The sequence below is a fragment of the Lissotriton helveticus genome, chromosome 4_1, assembly GCF_964261635.1.
Source record: "Lissotriton helveticus chromosome 4_1, aLisHel1.1, whole genome shotgun sequence".
In the NCBI taxonomy this organism is placed as follows: Eukaryota; Metazoa; Chordata; class Amphibia; order Caudata; family Salamandridae; genus Lissotriton; species Lissotriton helveticus.
This window is the reverse complement of record NC_136063.1, coordinates 1584545712-1584573675: the sequence shown is the minus strand read 5'-3', so window position 1 is coordinate 1584573675 and position 27964 is coordinate 1584545712. Positions and strand designations below refer to the sequence as shown.

The following is a 27964-nucleotide window of genomic DNA, read 5'->3' as shown; positions in this document are numbered from 1 at the left end:
CGGCTCTTTGTAGGATTTGTTGGGCAAAGAGCAGGAAGATGATGCATATAAGGACTCCGTCCAGGTGTCTGGTCCTCTGCATTAAGATCGGCTTCCTGAATGAAATGATATCAGTATTCAGACTCCCAGTGCCACTTACTGGAGCACAAAAGCACTGCTTTGAGAAGCTTCTGGGTCATGTATGGCGCCTGGGGATTATCCTATAGATGAACAATCTGCAGTTAGAATATCCATCAGAAAGAGCAGTACCAAAGGTAAGTAACCTGTTCATTTCCATTCTGCTTGGCTCCTTTATGTTGTACATTAGATAAACTGATGGACTGTGAACCATTTATCTCTCCCCACTAAAATGATTCCTCTTATTTACTGAATTATCTCTAATTTCTTCAACTTACTCTCCCTGTATTGTGCCTAATGCTTCATATTTCATCCTTCCACACAACTGCTCCTTCCAACATACACACACACAACTGTGTGCGTGTATGTGTATGCATATATGTGTATTTATATGTGTGTGTGTATATATATATCGCATGTGTAGCTGTAGATACACATGCTGTGCATATTCCTGCGATCTAGTGTTGGGCTCGGACGTGTGCAACTTGTTTTAGGTCGAAGAACCTATCTCAGGTAATGTGCATAGGCATCTGCTCCATCATTAGGTTGTTTTTTCCAGCGCGGAGGAAGAAGATGTAGCTTGAGCATAAAGAACATAGAAAAGATGTCCATGCAAAGTAAAGGTGAAAGAAGCTAATAGGATCTGCAGCAACCCAAGGTGACCTGTCAGGAGAGTTGGGCCAATGTGAAACTGCAGCACTGCATACCACAAACAGGTTCTTACAGGGTAAGTAACATTTTCCGTTCCGGCCTAATTCGGTCCTGAGGAACCCATCCCCTGGGGCCGAAATGTAAATAAAAGGGGAGGGAGCCACGCAGCTCCCCTCCTTGAGCCTTACCAAGGCTCTGGGGACCCAATCTCCTGGTGCTGTGATTCTCTTTAAAGGGGGTGGGGTGCAGCTACTCTCTGTAAGGCTTTAAAGACCCCGGGGACCCCATCCCCAGGTGCTGGCTCAGTCAGTGTTTAGGGGAGCCCACTCTCTGGACTCAGTAGGTTTCATGTCCACGCTGGTGTGGGCTGGGAAACCAGTGTTTGCTCCCCATCTGGTGGGGCAGACTTGTGTTCTGTTTTCCTGCTGGCACTCCAGATATAGCTCCCGCCTGGAGGGAGCTTGCAAAAAACTGCTGCTTCTTTTGGACGGTAGAAATGCTGGCTCCCACATTATACGGGAAGCTGGCTGCGTCCGCCTAGAGACTGTTACCAAACCCAACCTACTGCCAGGTTCGGCTGTCAACAGGGGCTAGAACTTACCTTGGTGAATAAGACTATTCCTTAACCCCTTCACTGCTAAGCCTCTTTTGGGCTCTTTGGGGTAGTTTGCGCTTAGGCCCCTGTAAATTTTTGTCCTCATAAGGCATGGGTACTCACAAACTTTCTCTCGGGGGCCAAATTTACAGTGTGGTTGTGTCCGAGGGCCGAATTGGCGGGGGCGGGGTCAGTGGGAGAGGGGACGGGGCTAGAGCAACAAAAAAAACTGTGACCATGAGATTGAACACAGGTCCCTGCAGCAGACGCCTTCGTCCACTGAGCTACCAGACCCGGCATACACACCTCTCTGTCTCTGTCTCTCTGTCTCTGTCTCTCTGTCTCTGTCTCTCTGTCTCTCTGTCTCTCTGTCTCTGTCTCTCTGTCTCTCTGTCTCTCTGTCTCTGTGTCTCTGTCTCTGTGTCTCTGTCTCTGTGTCTCTGTCTCTGTGTCTCTCTCTGTCTCTCTCTGTCTCTCTCTCTCTGTCTCCCTCTATCTCTCTCTCTCTGCCTCCCTCCCCGGTCTCCCTCTGTCTCACTCCCTATCTCTCCCTATCTCTCCCTCACTCTGACTGTCTCGCACCCTTTCCCTCTCCCTTCCCTCTCCCTTCCCTCTCCCTTCCCTCTCCCTTCCCTCTCCCTTCCCTCTCCCTTCCCTCTCCCTTCCCTCGCCTTTCCTCCCCTCGCCTTTCCTCCCTCACCCTCACTACCCTTCCCTTCCCCCTATTCCCTCTCTCCCTCCCTCACTCCCCCTTCCCTCACTTCCTCACTCCCTCTCCTCACTCCCTCTCCTCACTCCCTCTCCTCACTCCCCTCTCCTCACTCCCCTCTCCTCACTCCCCTCTCCTCACTCCCCTCTCCTCGCTCCCCTCTCCTCACTCCCCTCTCCTCGCTCCCCTCTCCTCACTCCCCTCTCCTCACTCCCCTCTCCTCACTCCCCTCTCCTCACTCCCCTCTCCTCACTCCCCTCTCCTCACTCCCCTCTCCTCACTCCCCTCTCCTCACTCCCCTCTCCTCGCTCCCCTCTCCTCGCTCCCCTCTCCTCGCTCCCCTCTCCTCGCTCCCCTCTCCTCGCTCCCCTCTCCTCGCTCCCCTCTCCTCGCTCCCCTTCCCTCGCTCCCCTTCCCTCGCTCCCCTTCCCTCGCTCCCCTTCCCTCGCTCCCCTTCCCTCGCTCCCCTTCCCTCGCTCCCCTTCCCTCGCTCCCCTTCCCTTGCTCCCCTTCCCTCGCTCCCCTTCCCTCGCTCCCCTTCCCTCGCTCCCCTTCCCTCGCTCCCCTTCCCTCGCTCCCCTTCCCTCGCTCCCCTTCCCTCGCTCCCTTTCCTCGCTCCCTTTCCTCGCTCCCTTTCCTCGCTCCCTTTCCTCGCTCCCTTTCCTCGCTCCCTTTCCTCGCTCCCTTTCCTCGCTCCCTTTCCTCGCTCCCTTTCCTCGCTCCCTTTCCTCGCTCCCTTTCCTCGCTCCCTTTCCTCGCTCCCTTTCCTCGCTCCCTTTCCTCGCTCCCTTTCCTCGCTCCCTTTCCTCGCTCCCTTTCCTCGCTCCCTTTCCTCGCTCCCTTTCCTCGCTCCCTTTCCTCGCTCCCTTTCCTCGCTCCCTTTCCTCGCTCCCTTTCCTCGCTCCCTTTCCTCGCTCCCTTTCCTCGCTCCCTTTCCTCACTCCCTTTCCTCACTCCCTTTCCTCACTCCCTTTCCTCACTCCCTTTCCTCACTCCCTTTCCTCACTCCCTTTCCTCACTCCCTTTCCTCACTCCCTTCCCTCACTCCCTTCCCTCACTCCCTTCCCTCACTCACTCCGTCTCCCTCACTCCGCCTCCCAGGAGAGTAGGGTCTGCTTCCTATGGTCACCCCCACATTACTGGTTTTCGACTTAGATGTGGCTGTGGGCCTGCTAATCAGACCCACAGCCCAGATGCACTCTCTCTAAATTCACACCATGTACTCTAGGTACATCCACAATTGGGAATTGGTACACCTTATCAGCCCCTGTCGAAGTGTACCCTAGGTACTCATGGCATAGGTGTAACCAAGGCCTTCCAGGGGCTGCAACATGTATTATGCCACCCCTGGCTGACCACTCAAACTGTCACAAATGGCTGATCACTCAGCTGGGGCAAGGTCGTGTAATCACCCCTTGCTTAGGTATAGTATTCCTATATCTACCCTTTATATAGACACACAGTAACCTATAAGTCACTCCTATGGCAGGCCTTAACAATCCTGGAGGCAGAGTGCTTGGTTATGTGTGAGATGGTGCTCTAGCATGAGCTGAGCCTGTCTGCAGCTTTCGGAACCATGTCCTTATAGCTGTTCTATGATATCGCCATACCATATACTCTTAAGTGCATTATAATCCTCGCGGTTGAATGCTAACTTTGGTTTGGCTTTATCTAAACATGTCGTGTAAGGTGTCATACGCTTTGGAATACTACCCCCTTGCCAATTCTGGCGACGGGGGTAGCATTCCACCCTTTTAGAGGGAGAAGACATGTTGTTGCTGACTATCCCGGTTAAAGTTAGCCAGAGCCCCAGCGTCACAAAATGGACGCTGCTGCCACACACAAGTCTGACCTCCTGCTGCTGGGAGTCCTTCCAGTCACCGTGGATTGGACAATGGGTTTCCTTCCTGGAGAGGTGCGAGCACCACCCCAGACAGGACTTTGTGTATTGGGACAGGGGGGGCTAAATAGATTGAGAGACTGCCTGGGGCACACTAGGTGCTCCATGCATAGTCCAGTTGAAACCGGTGCTGGGGCACTACAGCCCCAGCTCTGGCACGAAACTGGACAAAGGAGAGGGGGTGTAACCACCCCCCTTCCTGGTCCCACCCATAAGAGGGACCTAGAAAGTAATCCAGCCCCTTTTAGTTGTATAAAGGTAGGAGCTGAACCCCCGGACTTGGACTTTAGATTAATCCTGATATCGACTTGAAACTAAACTCTGGGCCCTTCGACATTCACCTGAGCTGAAGACTGAATAATCTTCCTTGTGGCCAAGGAGGGACCACCCTGGGCAACCGGGCACCATCCAGCAACTCGACGGCTTACTTTGTCCCCGTTCCCGCCGGAACCCGAGCACAGAGCCTGACAAGACCTCGACTCCCGGACCTCTCTGACCCCACTGCAGGACTCCAGCACAGCTGAGCCCCGTGGAAGGCGTCGGAACCCGTGGAACCAGGCAACTTGGAAAGTCTTCAACTTGCTAACAGCGCAATTCCGGAGGCATCCTCGAAGCTGTGCCCTGGGGACTGAGACACCCCGACACCGAGCTCCACCTGCACCGAAGACCAGCCCTCCACACTCCACGAGATCTGCGTGGGGCCCTTCTGCTTGCGTTCTGCTCGACGCGTTGTCCCGGTTGCTGGCCAGTTGGCTAGTAGCCCTGTGACGATGATCCTTTTGAAAATCCATTGCTGGTCTGGTTGCTCCAGACTGGCCCTTGCTTCCCTGAAAAGGTGAAGTACCTCAGACCCTCCTGGTTTGCACCAGCAGCCTTTTGTGTATCCTGCGTGGGTTGCCTTTGCTTAGGCTTGTTGGCTCCGATCTTGAAGTCGACCCCTCCATCTGAGAGAACCTTCGTGGGACAGCTCCTCTCCAGCACCTGGTCGTCCTTGACGCCTCCGATTCAAGGGGTTACATATGGTAAAACAGCTGGCTTTACACGCCCTCAAGAGTCTTTTAGCCTAAGACTGTTCTGTCCACGCTACCACTAGGATAGCTGGTGGTCTATAAGGTTGACTTACAACCATCACCATAAGGGTTGTTTGAACTGGTGCTAGAATAGTGAACTTCATATACCGGGCCAACTTCTCACACCTCTGTCGCCCTCCTCCCTCTGTCGGTCTCCCTTTCTCTGTCTCCCTTTCCCTCAGTCTGTCTCTGTCTTCCCTCTGTCTTCCCTCCCTCCCTTCCCTCCCTCCCTCCCTCCGTCTCTCTCCCTCTACCTCCCTCTGTCACCCTCTGTCATCTCACCCTGCCTGTGTCACTCGGCCTGAGACAGCTTCCCCAGCCTGCTTCCCCAGCGCGCACAGACACACAGCCCCACCCGAGCACTTCACAGGTCTTTAAAAAGACTATTTGCATGTGAATGGAGCTTTGCTGTATTTCACCTCCTGCAGCTCCACTCTGGCCTCGCTGGAATTAATCGTCCGGCGCCCACAGAGCAGCAGAGTGTTTGCAGACACTCTTTGAAAACACGGGTACGATGTCTCATGGTCAGCGGGCCACCACGGAAGGCTTGCCGGGCCGCCACGGAAGGCTTGCCGGGCCACTGCCGGCCCGCGGGCCGTACTATGAGTACCCGTGTCTTAAAGGAGGAAAACATGAAAAAAGGTTGCATATGCATGTACATAGATTATTTCTTGCTTGAAAAATGTTTCTCTTGAATAGTTTCAAGATCATGCTTGTAGGCCGAACGATCCTATTTTTATGATCTTAGTGGAATTATATTTGTTTTTTACTGCGAATGCCAGAATGAAAGTGGACTTTTAAATATTTTAAATAAAGGAGACCATCTTTCTCTGCAATCCATGCTCTTTTGCAGATATCTATGTAATTACTTTGTGTTTGTTAGTAAAGTAAGTCATCTTGGCGATCAATCTAATTTACCAGAAACTGTTAGCAGAATACGACTGAGGAACTGATATTTTTGGCTTGAAAATTAAGTACTAATTTACCAAACTGTACCATTGAAAGTGGTTGATTTCTAATCTACCTCATCCGCACAATTTCATGTTCAACTTTTATTAGTTTAAACCATGAAAGGATAAATAGGCTGCCCGAGTGTTCCCAAACTCGAACGAGAGCCGATTTTAGGTAGGGCGCCAAATTCCAGGCAATAAAGATGCCTTTAAATTCAGTATTTATTGTGTCCCATTTGCTCTGCTTCAAAGGCATAGGAAAATATGTGAGGCTGCGTCTTCTACTGCCTATTTATTAAAACAGGACTGCTGCTTACAAACTCCTGGTACTTTGCAGTGAGAAAGTAAAGTGAATTATGTGACAATCCTTCTAAAGTGTTAAAGGAAAGCTTGAGGATGTCCTTGTTTTCAGAACACACAACAAAATGTAAGTGGCAGTAAATGAAGTGTGCACATTCAGCAGTTAAAAAAACTAAATTATGCACATTTTTTCTTATTCTGAAGTGGGACGGAAACTTAGGGCCTTAGGGATTTAGATTTCGGCGGACGCATTACTACTTCACATTGGTGACGGATATCCCATCCACCAAAATCTAATCTAATAAACGGCGTTAACATCCCAGCCATCAGTGTATATCAGGCAAAATCACATCTAAGGAAACGCTGGAAAAGTATGGAATGTCAAAAGTTCCGTCAGGTCATGGATATCGTATGGTACTTTATCCCAAACAATGCCATCGACAACTGGGAATGTCGAAATATTAACTAGGGCTTAATCTCGTTTCACTTTATGCGATGATGTGTGAGGGGCCAGAACACCGTTAATAAAGTTCTTAGCAGAACGTTCAGGTGAATAGTGGCCATTGATCAGCAGAAAAAACAGTCACAAACCCAATTCCCATGAAGAGGAAAATCATTGTCAGCACAATCCAGATGTATGTCCAAGGCAGGACCAGGTAAGTCTTTTTAAACCAGGAGATGAAAATGTATGGTACTCTGCCTCAGATGAGGACAACAAAGATGTATCAGACGAAAATTTAGTACGGTCTATATAGTAACCAGTGGACCCCAGCTGAAACAGAGGTTGCTCTTCATTGCCGGGTGAATGTATTGTACTTTCAGGAATGTCAATTATGACCTCAGTTGGAGGAGAAGCATACTCTGTATCCACAGTCGTGGATGTAGACGGTAAAACAGGCAACAAATCAATTGAAGACTCGATCTCCCCCTTCATATTTGGGGATTAATCAAAGAAACAGAAGCCATTGGATTCAGTGAAAGATCTCGGCATGGAATGCTTGGAGGCATACTATTCAGTATAGGCCATATGGTGTAGCATGACATATTAAATGTAAATATAACGATTCTCCTTACGACCAGGTAGTGGAAGCATAATCACAGTATGGGTGCCTTTCAAACCAATGACTCTGACTGGTGCACGTTATGATGGACCAAATTCTTTTTTGTTCACCACCTTCTCTCGCACCAGATCTCAAACTTTAGGAAGCCAGCTAGACACAGGAATCTGCACAGCAGAGTCCTTGAAAGGGGGCAAATTTTGCTTGTGAATCACGAGTCTTTTGTAGATCCTGTAACATAGTGCAATGATTATGTACGTCAAAGGTTGCGGCAGCCGCCACAACATCTAGACCATCAAGGTCTGGCACAAACATTTTAAGGCCAAAGAGCATTTCGTATGGGGCCCGCCTACCCACCCAGAGATTTTCTTGGGAGATTATTAAGAGCGTGCTGGACTCTGTAAAGATGAGTCAGCCAGCCCGACCAGTACCTAAAACTCTTGGTGTTAAAGATTGCTTTAAGTCACGGTTCATCTGCTCCTCAACAGAATTGCCCTCAGGCCGATATGGAGATGAGAATTGCACCTGCTCCCCCAGAGACTTCATCGCATCAGTTAAGCTTTAGAGACATACTCGGGACCTTAGTCTGAAGGGAAGGTGCCACAGGCAAATGTGCCAACAAAGACACGCAAATCTTGTATGACCGTTTGAGCGTCACCAATGCCTTGCAGCCAAAGCCAAAGGAATCTAGTGCACAAATCCACTGCAATGAAGATATGTTTAAAACCAGTGTCAGATGTAAAAGGACCGCAGTGATCAAGATCAAAACAACCAAAAGGTTGATTTGAAGTGTAGGGTGGACGTGCAACAGAAGAAGGCTTAATTTGTTGACAAATGTCACAAGAAATAACATATTTACATGCTTGTTGATCTAAACCACACCACCAAAAACTTTGCTGTGAAAGAGAAATTGTCGCAGCTACTCCGGCATGGGCAGAAGCCACACCTTCATAAGCGGCAATGATCAAAGGAAGTCTGCTGTCCTCTTTGGCCCCCAACAGACGGAATAGTTGCAAATGGGACTTGATCGGACGACAAGTGATGTGTAATATGAAGGGAAACCTTGGGGAAACTCAGTTCACTCGTTTGTCGCAGCTATAGCCACAAAATTTCATCATCAATTTTAGTCTTAGTCCTAGTGACTGCTGCTACTGAACATGTGGCTACTGCAGATTTGGCTGCCTTATCAGCCATTAAATTACCAACAGCATGTGCTCCCCCAAGCTTATGTCCTAAGGTATGGATAACATGTGTGAGCAGCAAACGTTCCTTAAGAGCGGCCTCTCGAACCCAAAGCGTTTTATGCTTAATTGCGCTACCTTTAGAACTACCAAAATCATTTTGTGTCCAGAAGAACAAAGTGTCATTAAAGGATTGTACACAGTAAAACAAATCACACCACAAGTGTTGGAAAGTCGGGATCAGCAAACTCTAGAGCCAAAACCAAAGCACGTAGCTCTACCAATTGAGCCATGCAATCTCCTAGCTAAAGACTGTGTGAACCAAGGAGGATTTTAAATTCCCTTCAACGATCTTCCCTGCAACAATAATTAGGCTGCAGAATAAGCATGTTTTGAACCAATGGCTGGCTGCGCAGATCCATCAGTGTAAATTATGCATTTATACTAATCAAGAGGAAGTAAAGACCAAGGAGGAGGATGAAGATGTTCATATTATAAAAACTCCTGTTTGCAAAGAAGGGTCAAAGCTAAAGTTGACATCAGCCGACGTCAAAGAACTAGCCCATTGTATCCCACATGGATGGAAGGCTTTAGAATTTGGGACACTAGCCTTTGTAACTGCCTCTGAAGCAGGTACCGGCGAAACCATGAAAATTTCCATGAGCCAGAGAGCTTTCCTTAAGAAAAGCCATCTGCACAGCGGTCAAATTATTTTCTGTAGAAGAGAAATGCATCTCAGCTCAAGTATACAAATGCGATTTATATACAATGGGGACAGTGTCCGTCTCGTGAACGTCAAGTAAGTAAAGCCTAACGCCCCTGGTACAATCTTTATGAACAAATTCGGAGAATTGTCTCTTGTTAACAAGAAGTTGTGTGCAAGCAGATCAGACTGCAGAGATCGAAGAATTGTGGTATGTTCCGGAAGACAGCTGGAAAATGAAAAAGTAGGTTGTAATGAGTAAAGTGGTTTTATACGCTGGGCATAATCAGTAATGTATGTCCTCCCGAAATTCAAAAAAGCCAACAAAGATTGCAATTTTTTAAGTGTAGATGGAGGTTGCAATTGTGCACATTTCTCCAGAAAGTGGGGGCCAATCCCCTACCTTCATTATTGAGCTCCTAACCAAGAAAAAGAACCACCAAGAAGGCGATGCGAGACATAGCAAAATAGAATTTGTAACCAACGCGAAACGTGATAATGCGGTCCACACGCAAGAGATGTGGCTGTAATTCATCATCCGTCAAGTATGTCATAAGTGTACGAGAAGACATCGGCATCGACCTCATGCAAAAGGGACATTATGTGTGCCACAAGCACACCAGGGCTATTCTCATATCCCATAGGCAATCTCTCATAATGGCGCTGATTGCCCAACGCACTGAATGTGATCAAATCATGGCTCTCGGGAGCCAAAGATTGGCTGAAGAAGCCATTGGAAATATAAAAAGTGGTTTTGTACTTTTTGCAAACAATGTTGTTCACTAGCGCAGAGCTATGTGTCTTCTGAACTGCAAAGGTACGAACAGGACTGTTCAAATGTCTGTAATTTAAAACTGTACGATATGAACCATCCAGTTTCAATATCGGAAACAGAGGATTATTCATCAACGAAACAAAGTTCACTCGCACCCTGTGTGGCGGGGCTGAAGTAAGGGACCGGAGACCAGGTCGTGAAATATATGGTTTTACTTTTCTTATGATCGTTTTGGGGCGAGTACTAAGTCTTTCTCGGTGTGGCCGGGCCGGATCCGTTGTGGCATCTCAAGTAGACGTCCTTTAGATGTGGCAACTTCCTGTCTTATCTTCGGCTTGTTCACGGGGTCTCGTCCGGCTCAAAAGAAAGGGAGAAATAGACTCCATCAGAATCGCCGTTTTATACGGTATAATGCCAAGGGACCGGGTAGTGCAGGGAACACCAACATATACTCGTGCTTTCTTTAGACGGCTGACGTTAGGTGCTCGGTGCAATGGTCGGTGGGGGGGGGGGAGAGGGGGGAGTGTAGGTAAGGGAGGACAGAGTTGAGGGTTTTACGGGTCGCGCCTTAGCAATGGTGACTCGGGACAACGGGCTTTAGTCAAGAGGTGGCCCTAATAGTCGAGTCGTGGCCCACAACCTGCCCGCCTCCCTATCCAACCCCTGAGCCTAGAACGTACCTGGCTCAGCCACGCTCCCTGGTGAGCGTGGCTCGGCGGCTTGTGGTGACGTTGGCCTCCAGGCAATACTTCTTCTCCCGGACTCGACTTTTTCTCCACGGCTCCCGCGTCTGCTTCTCATCCTTGTATCTCCGTCTCCCACACGCTGCAAACTCCTCTCTCCTTCGCCTCGGTGACATCACACGCCGGTCTCTTTTTTTTCCTGGATTTTGACGAGTAGCGAACTCGTTACGTCATGAGTGGGCGGGCTTCCCTCATCCTGGCAGGTCCAGTTAAAGGCGCCATGCTCAATTTCTTCTTCGCTCCGTGTCCAGATTGGAGTAGTGTCCCAGCTTCCCTCATCCTGTTGGGAGGTAACAAAGTGTGATTCCGGGGAGGGTACAGACCACCAGTCCCTGTTGTCCTTGGACAGACTCCCCTCTTTGTCACACCCTGGTATTTTATTTGATTCAAAATGTCAGACGCTTCAGCGTCTCGTTTGATCACGTGTTGTGGTTGGGGTTGAGCTGTAAAACGCAAAGTAATCACATGAACTGGGAAATCCCTGTCCCAACCTGCCTGATTCTGATATAACGCCGGTGCCAAGAATAAAGCCCACCTCGAGGCGAAAGACAATTTATCGTCATCAGAAACATATTGTGAAAAACTGGGTCGAATAACATCATCTTCCCTATAGGAAGATAGGACAAATAGTGGAGTCCAATCAATCTCTGCTAATAAATATCATTGGAAGATGTGAGATTTACCCAAAAGACTGCTTTAATCGGACGTTTCACTTCACCTTCAATCTGGAGGGTCACTTCATAAAGCCTATCTGGAGGTGCAACTCAAGTATTAGGTGTTTCTACGTTCATGAAAGTGTCAGTTGCTTTCGCCTCAAGACGCTGGTGGAGTGTCTGCCGCACTATGGTAACCTCTGCTGTGCTGTGAAGGAAGATTATCGTCCAACTCCTGTCGAGGAGCAGGGTTCTCACCTTCTGAGGCATTCTTTGCAGTCAAAGCAGCAACCTTTTTCTTCTGAAAATGTGGTCCATATTGAACTGGTTCCTTCTTGACTTTTAGATCAAACTGGCGCTGCGGGTCACGTCTAGCTTGCGCAGACGCACCTTGTCTGCAATCCTGACGTCCTCCCCAGCCCAACTGTTGATCTAACGATTCCTGAAAGGAACGAGGAGAATGAGGATCAGTAAACCGGAACCTCTCCGGTGTATTAATTTTAAATCGGTCACCCAAATCATATCTACTTCAGCGTTAGGTGGGGGCGAACCAGCACGTGAACCAGGCTTCTGTTGTTGCTGCCCCTGATTCTAGTTTCAAGCCTTTTTAGGGAAGACTGGACGACCCTCCTTTTCAGGAGGGTGTTTAGATTGTGGCTAAACAAATGGCCGAATCCCCAACTTATTGCGACCCAAAGATGTATACACATCCGCAATGATCGGTAACTAACGTTGCCGATCCACGTCTGGCACCGCCGCTAGGCGTTAACGTATTTGTAAGCAAACTGCTTCACCTTTCATATTGGCCAGAATCATATCATATCAGAGACAATAGGAAACATTCCCACTAACTTCATCCCCAAATCCAGGGCTGGACCAGCCTCGTGTTCATCTTGTACCTTTAGTACGCTCATGAAGGGGGTGCCAAAGCACAGTGTATACAATGAAGCAAACTCGGTCCCCCAGGTGGTGCAGTAAGCTAAAGTGGGAATCGGACCACTCTGTAAATTCATTGTAAGGATCCTGTGGTTTTCTACAGGTGTATGTGGAAAAACCCCTTCAAGTTCAAATTTATGTGCAAGCCAAAATGGCAAGTCATCCCGATTTTTAGGACGTTAGCCCATCACCGAGTTTATCATGACTGGACTAATGACCTGACCACCACCATGTCCTGGTTGTTGAGGTGCGGCTCCAGCTGAGCTACATGAATAGCTTGTGTCCTAAACTGTATTACACTTCTGTGTATGTGAATCAATTATGTATGTAGCTGACGTAGCTCTGCAAGTGTAACATTGAGATAGTTTGAATGTGGTGTATTTCCAGCCAAAACTGTCCATGTGGCCCCGTCAATAAATAAGGGACCCATTCGAACAGCAGTATTAGGGTGAGGAAATGCGCCATTAAACCAAATGGTATGCTCCAAGTCTGTCAACGGAACTTGAAGTAATGCATAAGGACGATCAGCACGCGGAGCCGCAGCCCCCTTGTATATATGAAACAAATGATCATTCCCATCCACAGCGGGGAACGTAACCCAAGAATAAAAGACTTCGAAGTGAAAAGCAGAGTACGCTTTGACAACAAAAATATTGGCCCCAGGGGCGTGGCTAGGCACGCAATGGCGGCAGACGCACACGGGTAGAGCTCCGGCTTGAGCTCCCCTTCCCTAAGCTGATACTCAGACACAATTCTCCCTAGCCGGCTGAAATTGCAGGCGGAGCGCTAGAGCAGCATCCTCCACCCTTCTGCCGATTTTGGCGCTGTTTGGCCGATTCCAACCACTCTGGCCCCCTCTGAGATATCCTGGCCGGCGGACGCGACTACGTGAGGCTGGGGACTGGAGGCAAGGCCCGCAACGTGAGACGCCGGAGACCCCCTGAGGGCCCGCAACCAGAACTGGACGGGTACGCCTGTGCCCCCGGGGCCTTGGCTGGGGCAGACTAGCGTCGGCGCTGATAAGCTCCGCGACTACTGCCGCATTGAGATTAGGCGAGACACGAAGCGAGGAGCCACACCAGGTGCCTGAAGGGAACCTTAGCTGGGAGAAATACGACGTCCGTCCGCCCCCCCCCCCGCCCCCCGCCCCCCCCCCCCCCCGCGGAGAGTACGACTTCGCATTGCCGCCCGGGCTGGAGCCCCATAACAACGGGAGTGGACAACAGCGCTGACCAACATAGAGACTGCGGTGAGGAGAGCCCATCAGAGCGTAATTAACTGAAATTTGCGAACAAAGTGCTCGGGCATTATCCTCCGCCTTCTTGTCCACCTTGGTGCTGTGAGAACGCTCCCGATTGCCCCGGACCCTTCCAGTGGTATCCCTGAAACATCACGCACCGCCCGGCCGACGGGCGCGAGCAAGAGGGACCGGAGAATCCACCGGGACGCTGGGCCTGGAGGCAGGGCCTACACCGCTAGACGCCGGAGGTCCCCTGAGAACCCGGAATCGGAACAGGGTGAGTGTACTTAAGCCACGGGGGTCCCGGCTACTATTGGCACACTCCGACACTTCAGCACCTCGCACCTCCTGCTGATCGGCGCCTGGAGAGGACCCGCAGTACGAGATTTCACCGGGAACCTACGGAGGGCCGTAGCTGAGAGAGGTATCATCCCCCAGTGAGCGCGGCCCCAGGTTGCTGGTCGGGACGGGGTCCCGCGCTGGCGGGGTTGGACCACGGCGCCAACCCCTACTGTGACTACTACGCAACGAGAACACCAAAGTGCCGTGGTCCACCTTTAGGTCGGAGCGCTGGAGCAAGCCGCGCTTCGCCCTCCCCCTCCCCACTGCCCTCGCACCTGCCGGAAGACTTCTGTAGCCTGCGGGGATGGTAGCTCTACGCCGAGGGCCACCTTTGCTATGATACCTGCAGTAGGGAGGGGCCAACAGCTGATAATTACGGCACAAGAATACGCCGGCGAGAGCTATCTATGGCGCACCGAGTACTTGCATACTCTACAACCACACTGAGCGGTTACCTCTGGCTCGCGAACGCATCTTGAGAACCGTAGACAGACGACGCCTGGCACCTTGAACCACAGTTGCTGGAACTGTTTGAAATTGGAGAAAAAGCACGGTGGCCGCAATAAGAACGCTGCCTGTTCCAGTGGCCCTCCAGAACCGCTACTACTGTGGACCTCCACTACCTGAGCCGTCAATTGAGTCGGTCCTTACTACTGGGGGTTCTCACGGACATCACAGGCTCCCTTGCCTATCGCTCTGCTCATGTCTGGGGGTGTGAAGACACGAACTGGCACTGGCGGTGCACAACTAAGGGGGGAAATGGATAAGCTAACGAAACCGATGGACGCCGACCACGTGGCGACGAAACTGGACACTATGCTGGCTGCCATGGAGCGGCTGGAAGAATCGCTCCAGCTCACCCGCACCTCTCTGGAGACCAAAATAGGCAGCGTTGCGATTGACCTCACCCATCTGCAAGCCGATCACAAGAAGCTGGCAGAACGTACCAAGTCTCTGGAAGGCGCAATGACAGATCTTGAGCCCCGAGTCAGCCAGACGGACAAGCAAGTAAGAGACCTCCTGCACACAGTGGAATTCTTACAAGACCGTGCCGAGGATGCAGAAGGGCGGGCACGGAGAAACTACATCAGAATTGTAGGTGTGCCGGAAAAATGGGAGGGGAAGGAACCCACGCAACACGTGGAAGATTGGCTGAGGACCCTACTGCCGGAGGGCGCCTTGTCGCCACATTTCGTGGTGGAACGTGCGCACCGATTACCGACGAGACCTCTCCCCACGGGGTCTAATCCTAGACCGCTGCTCCTTCGGATTCTGAATTACCGCGACCGCGATTCAATCCTACGTGAAACCAGGAAACTCTGGGATGTCCAGATAGACAACGCCAAAATAATGTTTTTCCCCGACTACACAGTCCAGGTGCAGCGCCAGAGGCACTCCTTCCTTGTTGTGAAGCGGAGACTGCGCCAAGCAGGCCTCAAATACTCCCTCCTCTTCCCTGCCAAGCTAAGGGTGGTGGCGCAGGATAAAACACACTTTTTCACCAGCCCTGAGGAAACTGAAGCTTGGCTGGACAGCGGCGTGGATACAGAGCCCAGACTGACACAGGGGTCTGCCACAACGACACGCGCATGCGGACCGCGGCGGCGCCGCAGACACAAATCGACAACAGCCCACCAGTCGCAAGGGTCGATGGACCTCTCCCCACCTGTAGAACTTGTTCTTCTTGAGCAACAGGACGCTCTCCGCAAAGTGGCGGAAATCAGCGGCTCCCCAACGTCGAACCCCGCCCAGGACGCCAGCCCCCGGGCCTTCCCAAGCGATGATGAGGCTATTTATGGGCTACCTGACTCCCAGATGTCCATGGAACAACCGGATGTCACACCACAGACAGCTCATCTGATTAATTGACGGGTACCGTCGGATCTTGACAAGGAGCATCTGGATAGCAATGTTTTGATCACGAAGTCAGCGTGCATCTCTGCTGGGCTGAGGTGTGGCGGCAATCAGGGCGCGTCCTCCGCCTCACCAGCCGACAACGGTCGCGAGACACAGTGAGTACCACCCTTGATGCTCGAACAGTGGCACGGCCCACACTAATGATGACCCCCTGCTGCCCCCACCTGTTGGGCCTTGACTATTGGTAGCCCGGCTACGCACGTGGCGCATGGCCCTGTATGACTTGCTTCTCGGTGGTTTGCCCCAAACAGACACATGCATAGCGAGCCAGGTCATGACAGCTCAGCATGGCTCCTGCCGAACAATGCCTGCTTACTGAGGCCTGGGGAGGGACGAAGCTTCCTCTGCTAGCCATACTGTTATAATACCGCAGCTGTGCCTAGTATATAACGACTCCTTGAATTGAAAGGTTGCTTATCTCGATTGAGAGTTTGGACGGCGGCATGTTCAGCAACCGACCTTTTGGTATTTTGCACTGGTTTGGCCTTTTAGGGGTCACCTAGAGAAGCAAAATGACTGCGATAAAAATATGTACTTGGAACATCAGAGGCATACACACACCTTCACGCAGGTATCAAATTTACTCCTACCTCAGGCGTCACCGGGTCCACATCGCACTCCTGCTGGAGACACATTTAAATAAGTCGGAAGTGCAAACACTACTTCGCAGATGGCGCGGGCAGCTTTACGCCACAGAATACTCCTACGCCCGCGGCGCCCTGTTATGGGTGAGGCCAGGAACTCCTCTCACGGTAACATACTCCCACACTGACCCAGAGGGCAGGTTCGTGATCGTTCATGGCCGGCTGGATGGGCAGCCGGTGGTTCTGGCCTCCTTATACTCCCCTAACACAGACCAGGGGGGTTTCTTTACACAGCTGTCAGCGAAGCTGGCGCCTTGGCACGGCGTCCCTTGGGTGTTGGGGGGCGATTATAATTGCATACTAGACGCTACGCTGGACCGCTCCTCCCCACATCAGACCAGCGCATGGGGCCATGAAATCACTCACCAGCTGGGCAGCGCGATGGGACTTACATGATGCTTGGCGTATTCGCAATCCCACCTCTAGGGTGTATACCTATTATTCAGGAGCGCACACCTTGCATGTGCGGTTAGATAGGTACATGATAGCCACAGAGCTTCTCCCCCTTGTCATAGACACACACTATATGGGCCGTACCCACTCCGATCATAATCCGCACGTAATGGACATAGCATGGGAGCGCCCGCACCCGCCTATCCCCATCTGGAGATTACAACCAGCCTTACTCCTAATTGCCCCTTTCCGTGACTCCCTTACTACACAAACAGCACAATACTTCGAAGATAACGCTGGAACGGCGTCCTCTCCCCCAGATTGAGTGGGACGCCTTCAAGGTCGTGATCAGGGGACACTGCTTGGGCACGCAGGGGCATATACAGAAACAACTAGAGGGGGAATTGACACATGTAGAGACCGACCTGCTCCAATGGGAGCAAGAGACAGTAAGAGGTGCTGATGGACCATTGCTTGCAGCTCGCGCGGAACATGCGCGGTTGCTGGAACGGCTCTGTCATATCAACTACGCAGCCCACTCTGCGCGCACGCATCACCTCAGGGACCAACCTGGGAAATTGTTAGCCTGGCTTATTAAACCGGAAGATCGCTCAGCGCCTGTGTCTGCAATATGCACTGACAGGGACGAGGTGGTGTACACACAGAACGAAATACACATGGCTTTCACAGGCCACTATCAGGCTTTGTATCGCTCCCAACTACGGGTCCCCACCACGGACATTACAGACTATCTCTCAGAAATACAGATACCGAGATTGACCGCCGCACAGCAAGGTGACCTTGGGGCACCGCTTGCGCCCGAAGAGCTGCGCACTGCCATTTTTGCCCTATCAAATGGCAAGTCCCCTGGCCGAATTTTTCAAAGCCTGTTCTGATATTCTGATACCCGAGCTGCTGAAAATGTATGCAGCTGCCACCGAAGACTCCTCTCCCCCCCCCCCCCCCCCCCCCCCCCAACGCTAAACGAAGCCACCCTCATCTCCCTTGTAAAACCCGGCAGGGATGGCACGCGCATGGGCTCATACCGGCCTCTGGCCTTGCTAAATACTGACTATAAAATACTTGCTTCCACCCTGGCTCAACGTCTGGCCCCCCCGGTCTCAACTCTCGTACACCATGACCAGATTGGTTTTGTACCCACGCGCAGCACCTCTTATAATATCCGCAGACTATTCAGAGTGCAAAAATATGCCACCCACCAATGGCCGCGATCGGGGTGCCTCGAGAAGGCATTTGACTCCGTGGAGATCTCAGGGCAATGATGGAGAAATATGTACGGGCAGGCTGTTATCTGACGCGATCTGGGTGCGAAGAGGAACTAGACAGGGCTTCCCCCTGTCTCCGTTGCTTTTTTCCATGGCCATAGAACCTCTTGCAACGTTACTGAGAGCACAGGGAGAGGAGTGGGGCATCCCATTGGCGGACGGCTTGCATGCGGTCTCGTTATATGCGGATGATCTGCTTCTCTACGTTAGTAACCTGACCTGTATACCGCATTCCCTGTCTGATACTTTTCTGACCTTTGAGGCCATGGCGGGACTCAGTCAACTGGGCCAAATCAGGAGTGTACTCCTTCAGCCCAGATACACAGGAGTGTGACATCCGCATCAATGGCGGGAGACTCGCCTGGTACCCTACTACATTTAGGTATCTTGGAATACACATTTAAAGAACTCCGTCTGACATAATGGAGGGAAACCTGATCTGAGCCATCTGCCCATTGCACGCGCAGATAACCTTCTGGAAGACCCTTCCTCTGAATGTGCCCAGTCGTGTTGCCCTGACAAAGATGATAGTCTTACCAAGGCTATTATACTACTATGCCAATATCCCAGTATATGTTCCAACCGGGGTGTTTCAGGAACTAGAAGCCTCGCTCCGGAACCTCATCTGGAACACCGGGAGACCTCGTGTAGCGCTGACAAAGCTCCATGTGCCCACAGAAGCTGGGGGCCTTGCGGTTCCCAACCTGGAACTGTATTATCTGGCAGCGCAGCTACAATGGGTGACGGGCTGGCTGAGTGGAAGGAGCTTAGGCGATACTGCCACGGACGCCACCACCTGGTCCCACACACAGATCTGTACATTGTTTCACCCCCTGACCAGGGCTCCCTGTCCGTCGCAGCTGCACGTGGCGGTAGCTCGCAGGTGCTTTCTGCGTAGCTTGAAACTAACTCGAGAGGTGAAGCCTTATGCCCCAGCGCTCCCTCTGCTGGGCACCCCCAGAGATGGCGGAGTGGTTACGGAGGCTATGTTGGAGGGATGGGTGCAGGCTGGGGTGGAAACACTGGGAGATTTATATGCGGACGGCGCCCTGCTTCCGTTTGAAGGGCTGGTCAGGGACACAGGCCTGCCAGCCGGTCAGTTTCTCCTCCATGCGTCTATAACACGCACACTTGCGGACCCCTGGGGAAACATATCAGAGGAGCTGCAAACGCACCACTTCGTGCAATACCTCCATGTTATGGGCAATGGCTCCCACGTAGTCCATTGGCTAGCGCAGGCTCTCCTGATGCACACACAACACTCCACCCAACAACTACGGGACAAATGGGCGGCGGATAGGGGGAGGGTATGGACGGACAAAGAATGGACAATGGTGCTTGCCAGCCCTGTTAATGTCCCACGCAACTCCCGCTTCAAAATCATACAATTTTACATCCTACACCGCGCATACCTGTCGCCAGACAAGATCAACAAATACTTCTCGATTACTACAGCTGGGTGTCCACGATGCTCCCTGATTGGAGCGGACCTCCTGCACATGCTCTGGACATGTCCCACTATACAAAATACTGGAACACGGTGACAACCCTGCTGAAGCAGAGTGTTGGCGAAGACCTGCCACACACATGGGAGGGCCTGTATCCTGGGGCTATACGAGAGGACTAAACTCAATAAAGTACCAGCTAGGTTCAGGGACCTGGGACTCGTCACGGCCAAACGCTTACTCACCAAGCGCTGGAAAAAGAGCGAACCCCCACAGGCCAAATACTGGTGTGCCTCCTTTGCTAACTGGGCGAGGACGGAAAGCGCCACGCTGCACAGGGGGGAACAGCGGGACTGAGAAAATTCCCCATTGCGCAACTCTGGGATGATATCTTGAAATCCTTCCAACAGGCGAGTCTGGATCGGGGAATCACCTAGATGATGCCCCTTACTGAGCCGGCCCTGGACAGCGGGCGGGACAGAAAGCCTCATGCCCCAATCGATACCCCATCATCTTGGATATGAGCAAGATGCAACCTATACCTATGCAGGGAGGTGTTGTTGCAGAGTCGTAATGCGACAGCCGTCTGGAACCCTAGCGCTCCTGACACCGGCACACTAGCGTCTGTTAGACACTGCTAAACCACTCTCCCCCTCCCCTGAGAGGAACCTGAGCCCCACAGGACTTCTATTGTTCAATACCTTAGCCCCGGAGTCGGAAGCTTACCTCCACGGACACACATTGACACTCTTCACAACACACTAGACCTTCAACCTCATCCTATTTTTCTTATGTTATTTTTATTTTCAGTCTCTCCCCCCACCACCTCATAATGTTGGAGAGTTTTTTGTCCTCCATTTTGTCCCATCGCATTTCTTCCCTAATGGTTAAGTTAAGGTGTAATGGTAGTTTTGCCTGGGCACGTCTGTTACAAAGTCGTGTATATTGTATTAGTTATCGATAACCATCTAGCCCTCGGCATTCCTTATACAGCAATATAATAGGTGACACACCAAATGCTAACTGCCGGGAGAGACCCGGGAAGGCGCACGACCACAAGAACATGCCGCCTCACAACACATCTCATCCCCGCACCCCAGACTGCACTACTATCGATACCGAGCAACATCACACTATCTAAAGCCTCCATTTCTATGCATATTGTTCCATCAATTTTGCCGAAATAAATGTGATGTGTTCAATACCTCGCTATGTATTATCACTGTACTGTCGCTATATTGCTATGCAGATTAAGTGTGACATTTCCTTTTGCTCACTACATAATTGTGTACTGAAAATAAATTCGGAAAAACTAATAAAATATATTCAAACAAAAAAAAATATTGGCCCCAGCAACAGGGACTCCATGTTGAGTCAAGAAAGCTATAACCGCTGTGCGGTTATGTGCCGCAATAGCGACTAGTTGTGCCATATTAGAAATGGGACAAAGAAAATGAGGAAACGGTGGCACAAAATAGGGTAAAGAAAACCTTCTCAATTTCAAGCTTGAAAACACAAATGTAGGAGGCAGAGGCTAAGCTCCCGCCCCCTCCTCCACGGACGTCTCTGGAAACCGGTGAGAGGGTATTGTGGACAAGCACTACTCGGGTGTCTTGTAAATAAGTGCCAGACCAAAAGTTGGTGGCGCCATGTTGCGGGGATTCTGCACAAACACAGGACTGTGCAGGATTATAGGACCTTGGTGTATAGGGACTGGGTCTTCCTACCACCGTACTACCCACGATCCGGACCGACTAGCTATAGTGTTTCACTTGCTCTCCTACTCACTAACAGAGAAACAAATGATTAGGAACCCCACAACACTCCTAGATCTTGCAGAAATTGTGGTAAGAAGACACCCTTTCCCTCGCATTCTTGTCCTGGTCCACATAAGATCTGACAAACATGAAACAGTTTAAAATATTTATTTTGACTACGGTGCCCTAACATGCAGTATATGTTCCACGACCAGCAGAAAAATGCATAGAACAAGTAAATTCAGCATAGCAGCTAGTCCATAAATCAGGAAGGGGGATGTCATCCAAAAAAGACAATAGAGCCTAACCTCCTTCCCCTTGCTAAGACGCTAAGACGCAGGATTATTGTACATTAGAAGATCGCCGGGCTTTGTCAACCGACCCCATACCTTAGCCTATAGATGGTAGATCTACATGCTGTCTCACTCTTCTCCCTGGAAAGGTCCCTCTCCAAGTGTGTGCTTCTTATTTGCGTACTCTAATAAAACCAAACTAAGTTTTTCAAAACAGCTGCATCGGTATGTTTTATCTTACGGTTAACGCCTGGCCAGAACAAAATAACAAGGGCCATTGTTGTTCGACCTTGCACATAATGTTCAGTCCAAATTCCAGGAAAATGCAGAGTGAACACAGCGATGAGTTCTCATGTGAAAACCTCCATAGAAATTATTAAAAGAAAGACGTGTTGTAACATGCGCAAAGCAGCAGGTAGACTGCAACGTGCTCAAGCTAGCTCAATGAAGACAACTATGTCCCAATGGGCCATGTCATTACAGGTAAGGGGTAAACCTGTTACAAGTTTGTGGACCTGGGTAGCATTCAATATATAAGAACAATGGTCCTCAAACCGAACATTCACAATCTCGGAATAAATCTCAAATTCTTGGTTAATGAGCAAAAAATGAATTTGTGCTCCTCATGAGTAATAGTACCTCACTATAATCTTTTTTTTACGATATGCATGAAAGGATGTGCAGAGATATAAACTTCATATGTATCAAAAACAATTTTATTTACATCAATGGATTTAAATCACTATACATTTGGTGGTCGCTCCAGGGGGGAACGTGCAAAGAACAGTGGTGCGCGAAAGTAAGTGAGTGGGGGAATTTATTCCCAAGGTGAAGAAAACCGTAAAAAAGTTGAGATTCTTGGTGAGATTGATCAGACGTATAAATCTTGGAGTCCTGTCCCAGTGCTATTTTACAGGGTCTATTTACAGTGATTGGTACAATCACAGATTGTAATCATCTGTGGCACGTGGCAGCGATACTGAGAGTGGGTCCAGGTACATGAATATATAGTTGTCGATGTTTTGAATTTGATGTTTAGAATTTGAGATTTACTCAGAGTTTGTGAATGTTTGGTTTGAGGACCATTGTTCTTCTATATCCAATGGGCCATGTGACACCATAGGAAATAATGGCATTTAGATTTCGCCGGATGGGCTATCCGTCACCGTTGTGACAGAGCAACCCGTCCGCCGAAATCTAAATCAGACCCTTCGATTTTAATAGGATCAGAACAAGCACAAGTAAAAAAAAATACACTGAAATCCAATTGTCCACACCTTCTCTTTTGCTTGCAGTAAGTATAGTTTTATCTATAAGATTGTCTCAACGAATTAAATGACCATATAAATGAAAAATGTGATTTCTGTAAATAACAATTTTCTACCACACAATGGTTTATTACCTTAATAAATTGTCGGCCTCCTGTACATTTAAGCTAAATGGGTTGTAAAAGTTTTATACTAAAAAGTGGGTTGGGATTCTAAAAAGGTTGGGAAGCATTGAGCTGCATTAATTGAAGCATGTTCTCCAGCCTATTTTCCTACAGTGTGATGTATCTTTTCTAGAACAGTTTGACTCTGACCTCTCGATTACGTTTTATTCTTGGAGACTGTATCAATACGGCACCTTAACAGCTGCATAACCACTGTGTGCTTTTGTGTATGTGCTCGTTCGTGCAATCAAAAGAAGTTTATAAATATTCAGAAGTTTTCTAATTTGTGGGGACTCTGCTTCAAACATCAAAATTGGGCATGTTTTAAACCATAAAAATTATGCACTCATAAACGTATTTGAAGCATCACATATCAGACCTCTGAAATTTCTTTTTCTTCTTGCCAGTATTCCTACACCTGCATTAGATTTATTTGATCATATGCTTGCATTGGACCCAAGCAAACGCTGCACTGCTGAACAAGCCCTTTTGTGTGACTTTCTTCGTGACGTGGAACCGTCTAAAATGCCTCCGCCTGAGTAAGTCCCATCAATATTGGTTAGTTTTGTTTAAAATATCGCCAAGGGTTGGATTGGCTTAATTATGTGCATCTAAAAGAGACAAGTAGTTATGGATTCCTCACCTTAGAATTAACCCCAGGCGTCAGACTGGATCCGGAGATTTTTTGCGCATCGGTAGGTGGCGTCGTGGTTGCCAGAATAACGTGGCAGTAACTTCTTAAACACCGCCCCTGCACACTGACATCAGTTCTTTCTTTCTCCGCACCAGTCTAGCCCTGATTCAGAGGGAGCGGTACCTAGAGTCACTTTTTAGGTCTCGCGCCTGCGTTGCAGTGCGAAACCGTTAGTAATTGAAAACGGGGATTTAGCACGGACCTAGGAATCGCACATGGTTGTGCGTGTGCTTTTCCTTTTGTGCTATCCCATTGGCCTTTGCGTGCGTCTTTTTATAAAAGGCTGCCCGCAATTGGCCAAATGCGGGAGCATTGCTCCGCCCATGGCCTATTGGTGTGTATTACGCACTTGGTGCACAAAATGGACACCAATAGGCCATGTGGTTTCAATTATCGTGCCCTGACAGGGGCGCGATAATTGAAAGCATATGGCTCGCAGTGGCACGCGGGCACCACAAGCGGGCTTCTTAGTTTCTCAAGCGGAAGTGAAATCGAAAGCTTTCCCTGCCACTTGCTTAAATAATAAGAGATCCCTTTGCGCTGAAAATTGTCGGACAAAGAGCCGTATATTGTCATTTGTTTCTCTGAAATATTTCCATTTTTGTTGATCACCTTTTTGTGTGCAAGAGATCTCCATTCATAGTTTGTGTATTTCCCATGGTGAGTTATAGTAAATATCTGTAATTGAAATAATGGTGTTTCGTTTGAATTATTCCAATATCCTGACTATAAATTGAAGTAAACGAGAATAGTTAAAGTATTTGAAAATATTGAAATATAACTTTTCCTGAATGTTACATCTCTTCATGTAGGACACATGTTTGTGTGTTGAAAATAAGTATGTTTCTAAATAAAAATTTATTAAATCAAACATAAATCAGAGTACTGAACAACGAGAAACAATCTATATTTCGAATGACTTCTGAGAGAAACACGAGTTGAGTAAACATCTCAAACGGTATGGTGCGTTCTCAAGTGTTTAGGAAGCATCCTGAAGCGCGGCAAGGCAAACGTCTCTGGCACCGGGGTTTCTTCAACTTTAACCGATGGCACGTGACTTTAAACTTAGAAGAATTAATGTTTCTAGTATAAAAGTGTAATTTTGGTGCGGATTTTCTTGAACTGTCTGCCTTCCTCAAGGCACAGCCGAGGGAGCATTGATACATGGTCACCAAGTTCGGTGACAGAAGTCGTTTTCTGGGTAAAATAGATTGGTGTTTCAAGATACGGGCTAAGTTAAAAAAAAAGAAATTGCTTGTGGCACGTTAGCCTTTAATGGTAACGTTTTGTAGTTGCTTTACTCCCACATCCTTTGCACCTACTAACGCGCAGCAGAAACACAACTGTCCCTGCTCTTTTAAATTCTGCAACGAAAAATCAGGGAGGTGCCTGAAGTCACAGGGCGGCCGAGGGGCCAAGTCAGCCGGTCCGTGCACATTAAGTTGGAATCCATGTCTGAACATACATCACAGGGTTCACATGCGTCAATCCTTTTATCCGCCCTCTGCAGTCGCTCCCTCTTCCTAATCCACTCTTTCTAACTCTCCCCTTTTACTCTCTCGTTATGCGTGTCTCACAAACACGCACCCTCTCTCTTCTGTTTCTCTTTACTTCTCCCTCCTACGGCCCCCTTGCCTTTTCCACATTGTTCCTCTTTCTCGCTCATTTCTTTATCGCACTCACCCCCCAGGGTCTCTCCTCTTTGCTCACTGTTTAAGCACTTCTCTTTCATACTCTCACACATGCGCCCTCGCTCTCTACCCTTACCAGTGGTTCGTCTCTCGTTTTCTTCTCATTCGTTTTTGCATCCTCGCGCTCTCCCACTCTCTAACCTTCAGTTTTTTCTTTCTCTTCTCTTGACCACTCCTTTCAATGTCTCCATTCTTTCCTTCCTGTTTCTCTTTCTCGTACTCCCTGTTTCTCACACACACTTTATTCCTCTTCCTGTCAACGTTATATGTACAGCACCCTCCTTTCCCTTCTGCTCTTATAACTTGCCAGTTGATTGGACTACAACAATTCTCTCTCACAGTTAAATAGAAGCATATTTAATAATTCACTCTTGCGTGGCATGGGAGGGTTTTTAACATAATGTATAGTAATTAGAGTTTGCCAAGTTTAACCCCAGAGCACAAGAAAGAGGTGCGCGTGGCCCTGAGTGGCAGGCACTCCGATGCGCTGTGAGAGCATGCAGGCAGACAAAGAGGTAGACAAACACAGGAGGAGCGAGAGCGAGACAGATAACACTCCCTATTAACAGTAGATAAAAACACATCTCCGTATGTTGCAGTTCTTATCTTCCCCGCCCCAACCACCGTTTTCATTCCTTTTTTATTAGGTCTCGCCTGAGACGGCGCATGCTGTCTCTTCGAGACATTTAGTAAGTGGCTTTTAAAAGTGCCACCAGAGGCTTTTGCTGGCCTACAGCTTGTGTTCACACGCTCTGACACGTGCACTGCTGCCATCTGTGTTTTTATTGCTGTAATCAGGGGCTTCTGTTCGCACGCCCCCTCCCTCCTGGTCAGCTTCATTTACTCTCCCTTCCTCCCTCCTGGTCAGCTTCATTTGTGTCTTCTAGCTGTGAATCATGCTCCTCTGCTAGCACTCCCCCTCCTCTTCGTCAGTTTCATTTGTGTCTTCTCTCACTGTGAATGCTCCTGCTTCCACCAAATTATTTACAACAAGGGGTGGTGATGGACAGAGTCTCTGAATTAAGCAGAGTACTCTCACCCAGTCAAGAGATCAGGGCTAGATCCAACACCGTTTTTTAGCTCATTGCACCATCCCAGTTTCAGAACCTGGCTGTATGCAAACTAGTCTGTCCCTGGCCCAGTGCATCATGGGAACAGGGCAGACCAGACTACAAAAGCCAATTCTTACACTGGGAAGGAAACAAGCTTCCGGGCGAAACCGGTCCCCGGTAGCTTGTCTCCTTTCTGGTGAAGAATTGGCTTGGTAGTTCACCGAGCACACACACCACCAGCCGTCGGTGCACGCTTTCACCGGGCACACACACCACCAGCCGTCGGTGCACGCTTTCACCGGGCACACACACCACCAGCCGTCGGTGCACGCTTTCACCGGGCACACACACCACCAGCCGTCGGTGCACGCTTTCACCGGGGGCACACACCACCAGCCGTCAGTGCACGCTTTCACCAGGCACACACACCACCAGCCGTCCGTGCACACTTTCACCAGACACCACCAGCTGTCAGTGCAGCAGACAGGCTCTTCTCAGAGTTTTTGGTAAATATTTGTTTGATGCCTGGGAGGGAGTGGGTCGAGTTTCCTTAAACCATGCTGAGTATGCAGGTGCAGTGCATGAACTCCTGTGTGAGTGAGTCATGCTGCCTGGGGCTCACTCACTCCACACTTGTAAATTGCACCTGCACCAGGCTTTTTCTCATTTGCAAAGTTCGGCGCACAGCTAGGCAGCCCCTGCACCCCCGGGAATGACTGCTTCCTACAACCAGAATGGAAACAACATTCAGAACAATGAACACAAGTTCATTTGATGCAAAGAACTGTTAACAAAAACCATGTCCAGCTATTGTGGATCTGGCAACTTGAACAAAACAGCAACAAAAAACAAACAAGCATTGACATAGCCAATAGGTCTCACTTTTTGGACCCTGTAAGTAGTTAATTATGCAGCAGAATATCCTTGGTGCAACAATGTCAGCTGTTGCATGGCTAAACACTTATAAGGTCCCAAATGCGAGACCTATTGGCTATGCCAATGCTTGTTTGTTTTATTTTTAATAAATGCTTCCCCCAGTTGAGCTACTGCTGTTCCCTGTCCTGCCCCCGAGTCACACCTTCCTGCTCTGCCTTTCACTTTTCATCTCATTCGCGCGAATTCTAGTAGTTTCCTTCTGTGCCCCCACCCACGTCCGCTCCACCTGGCTCCGCGCCTGTTCTCTAATCAAAGCCTTATTTCGAATTAATCATATTCTGGCTCTCTGTATTGGAGCTATCTCCATTTCGTCTCCCCCACCTCGACACCCATCTTACTACCCACTTGCCTCTCAGTGCGTTCTCTTTCTCTCTTCTCTTGTCTTTTCCTTCTCCTCGCTTCCCTCTCATCACTCCACGTTTTCACATCTCCACTCTCCTCTTTAGTCTCTAACCAATCTCTTTTCTTCTCTTATTTCATTTAGTTCCCCAGTCCCTCATT

At 49.5% G+C, this 27964-nt stretch overlaps 1 protein-coding gene across 2 annotated transcripts in view; it reads left to right on the top strand.

Annotated features, from left to right (window-relative positions):
- CDK13 (cyclin dependent kinase 13) overlaps nucleotides 1-27964 on the top strand; it is a 777929-nt gene that overhangs the window by 631688 nt on the left and 118277 nt on the right. For both annotated transcript variants that reach the window (XM_078688204.1, XM_078688203.1), the window contains exon 13: nucleotides 23498-23629. In XM_078688204.1, the coding sequence (XP_078544330.1) occupies nucleotides 23498-23629 (132 nt within the window). The remainder of the gene's footprint in view (nucleotides 1-23497; nucleotides 23630-27964) is intronic.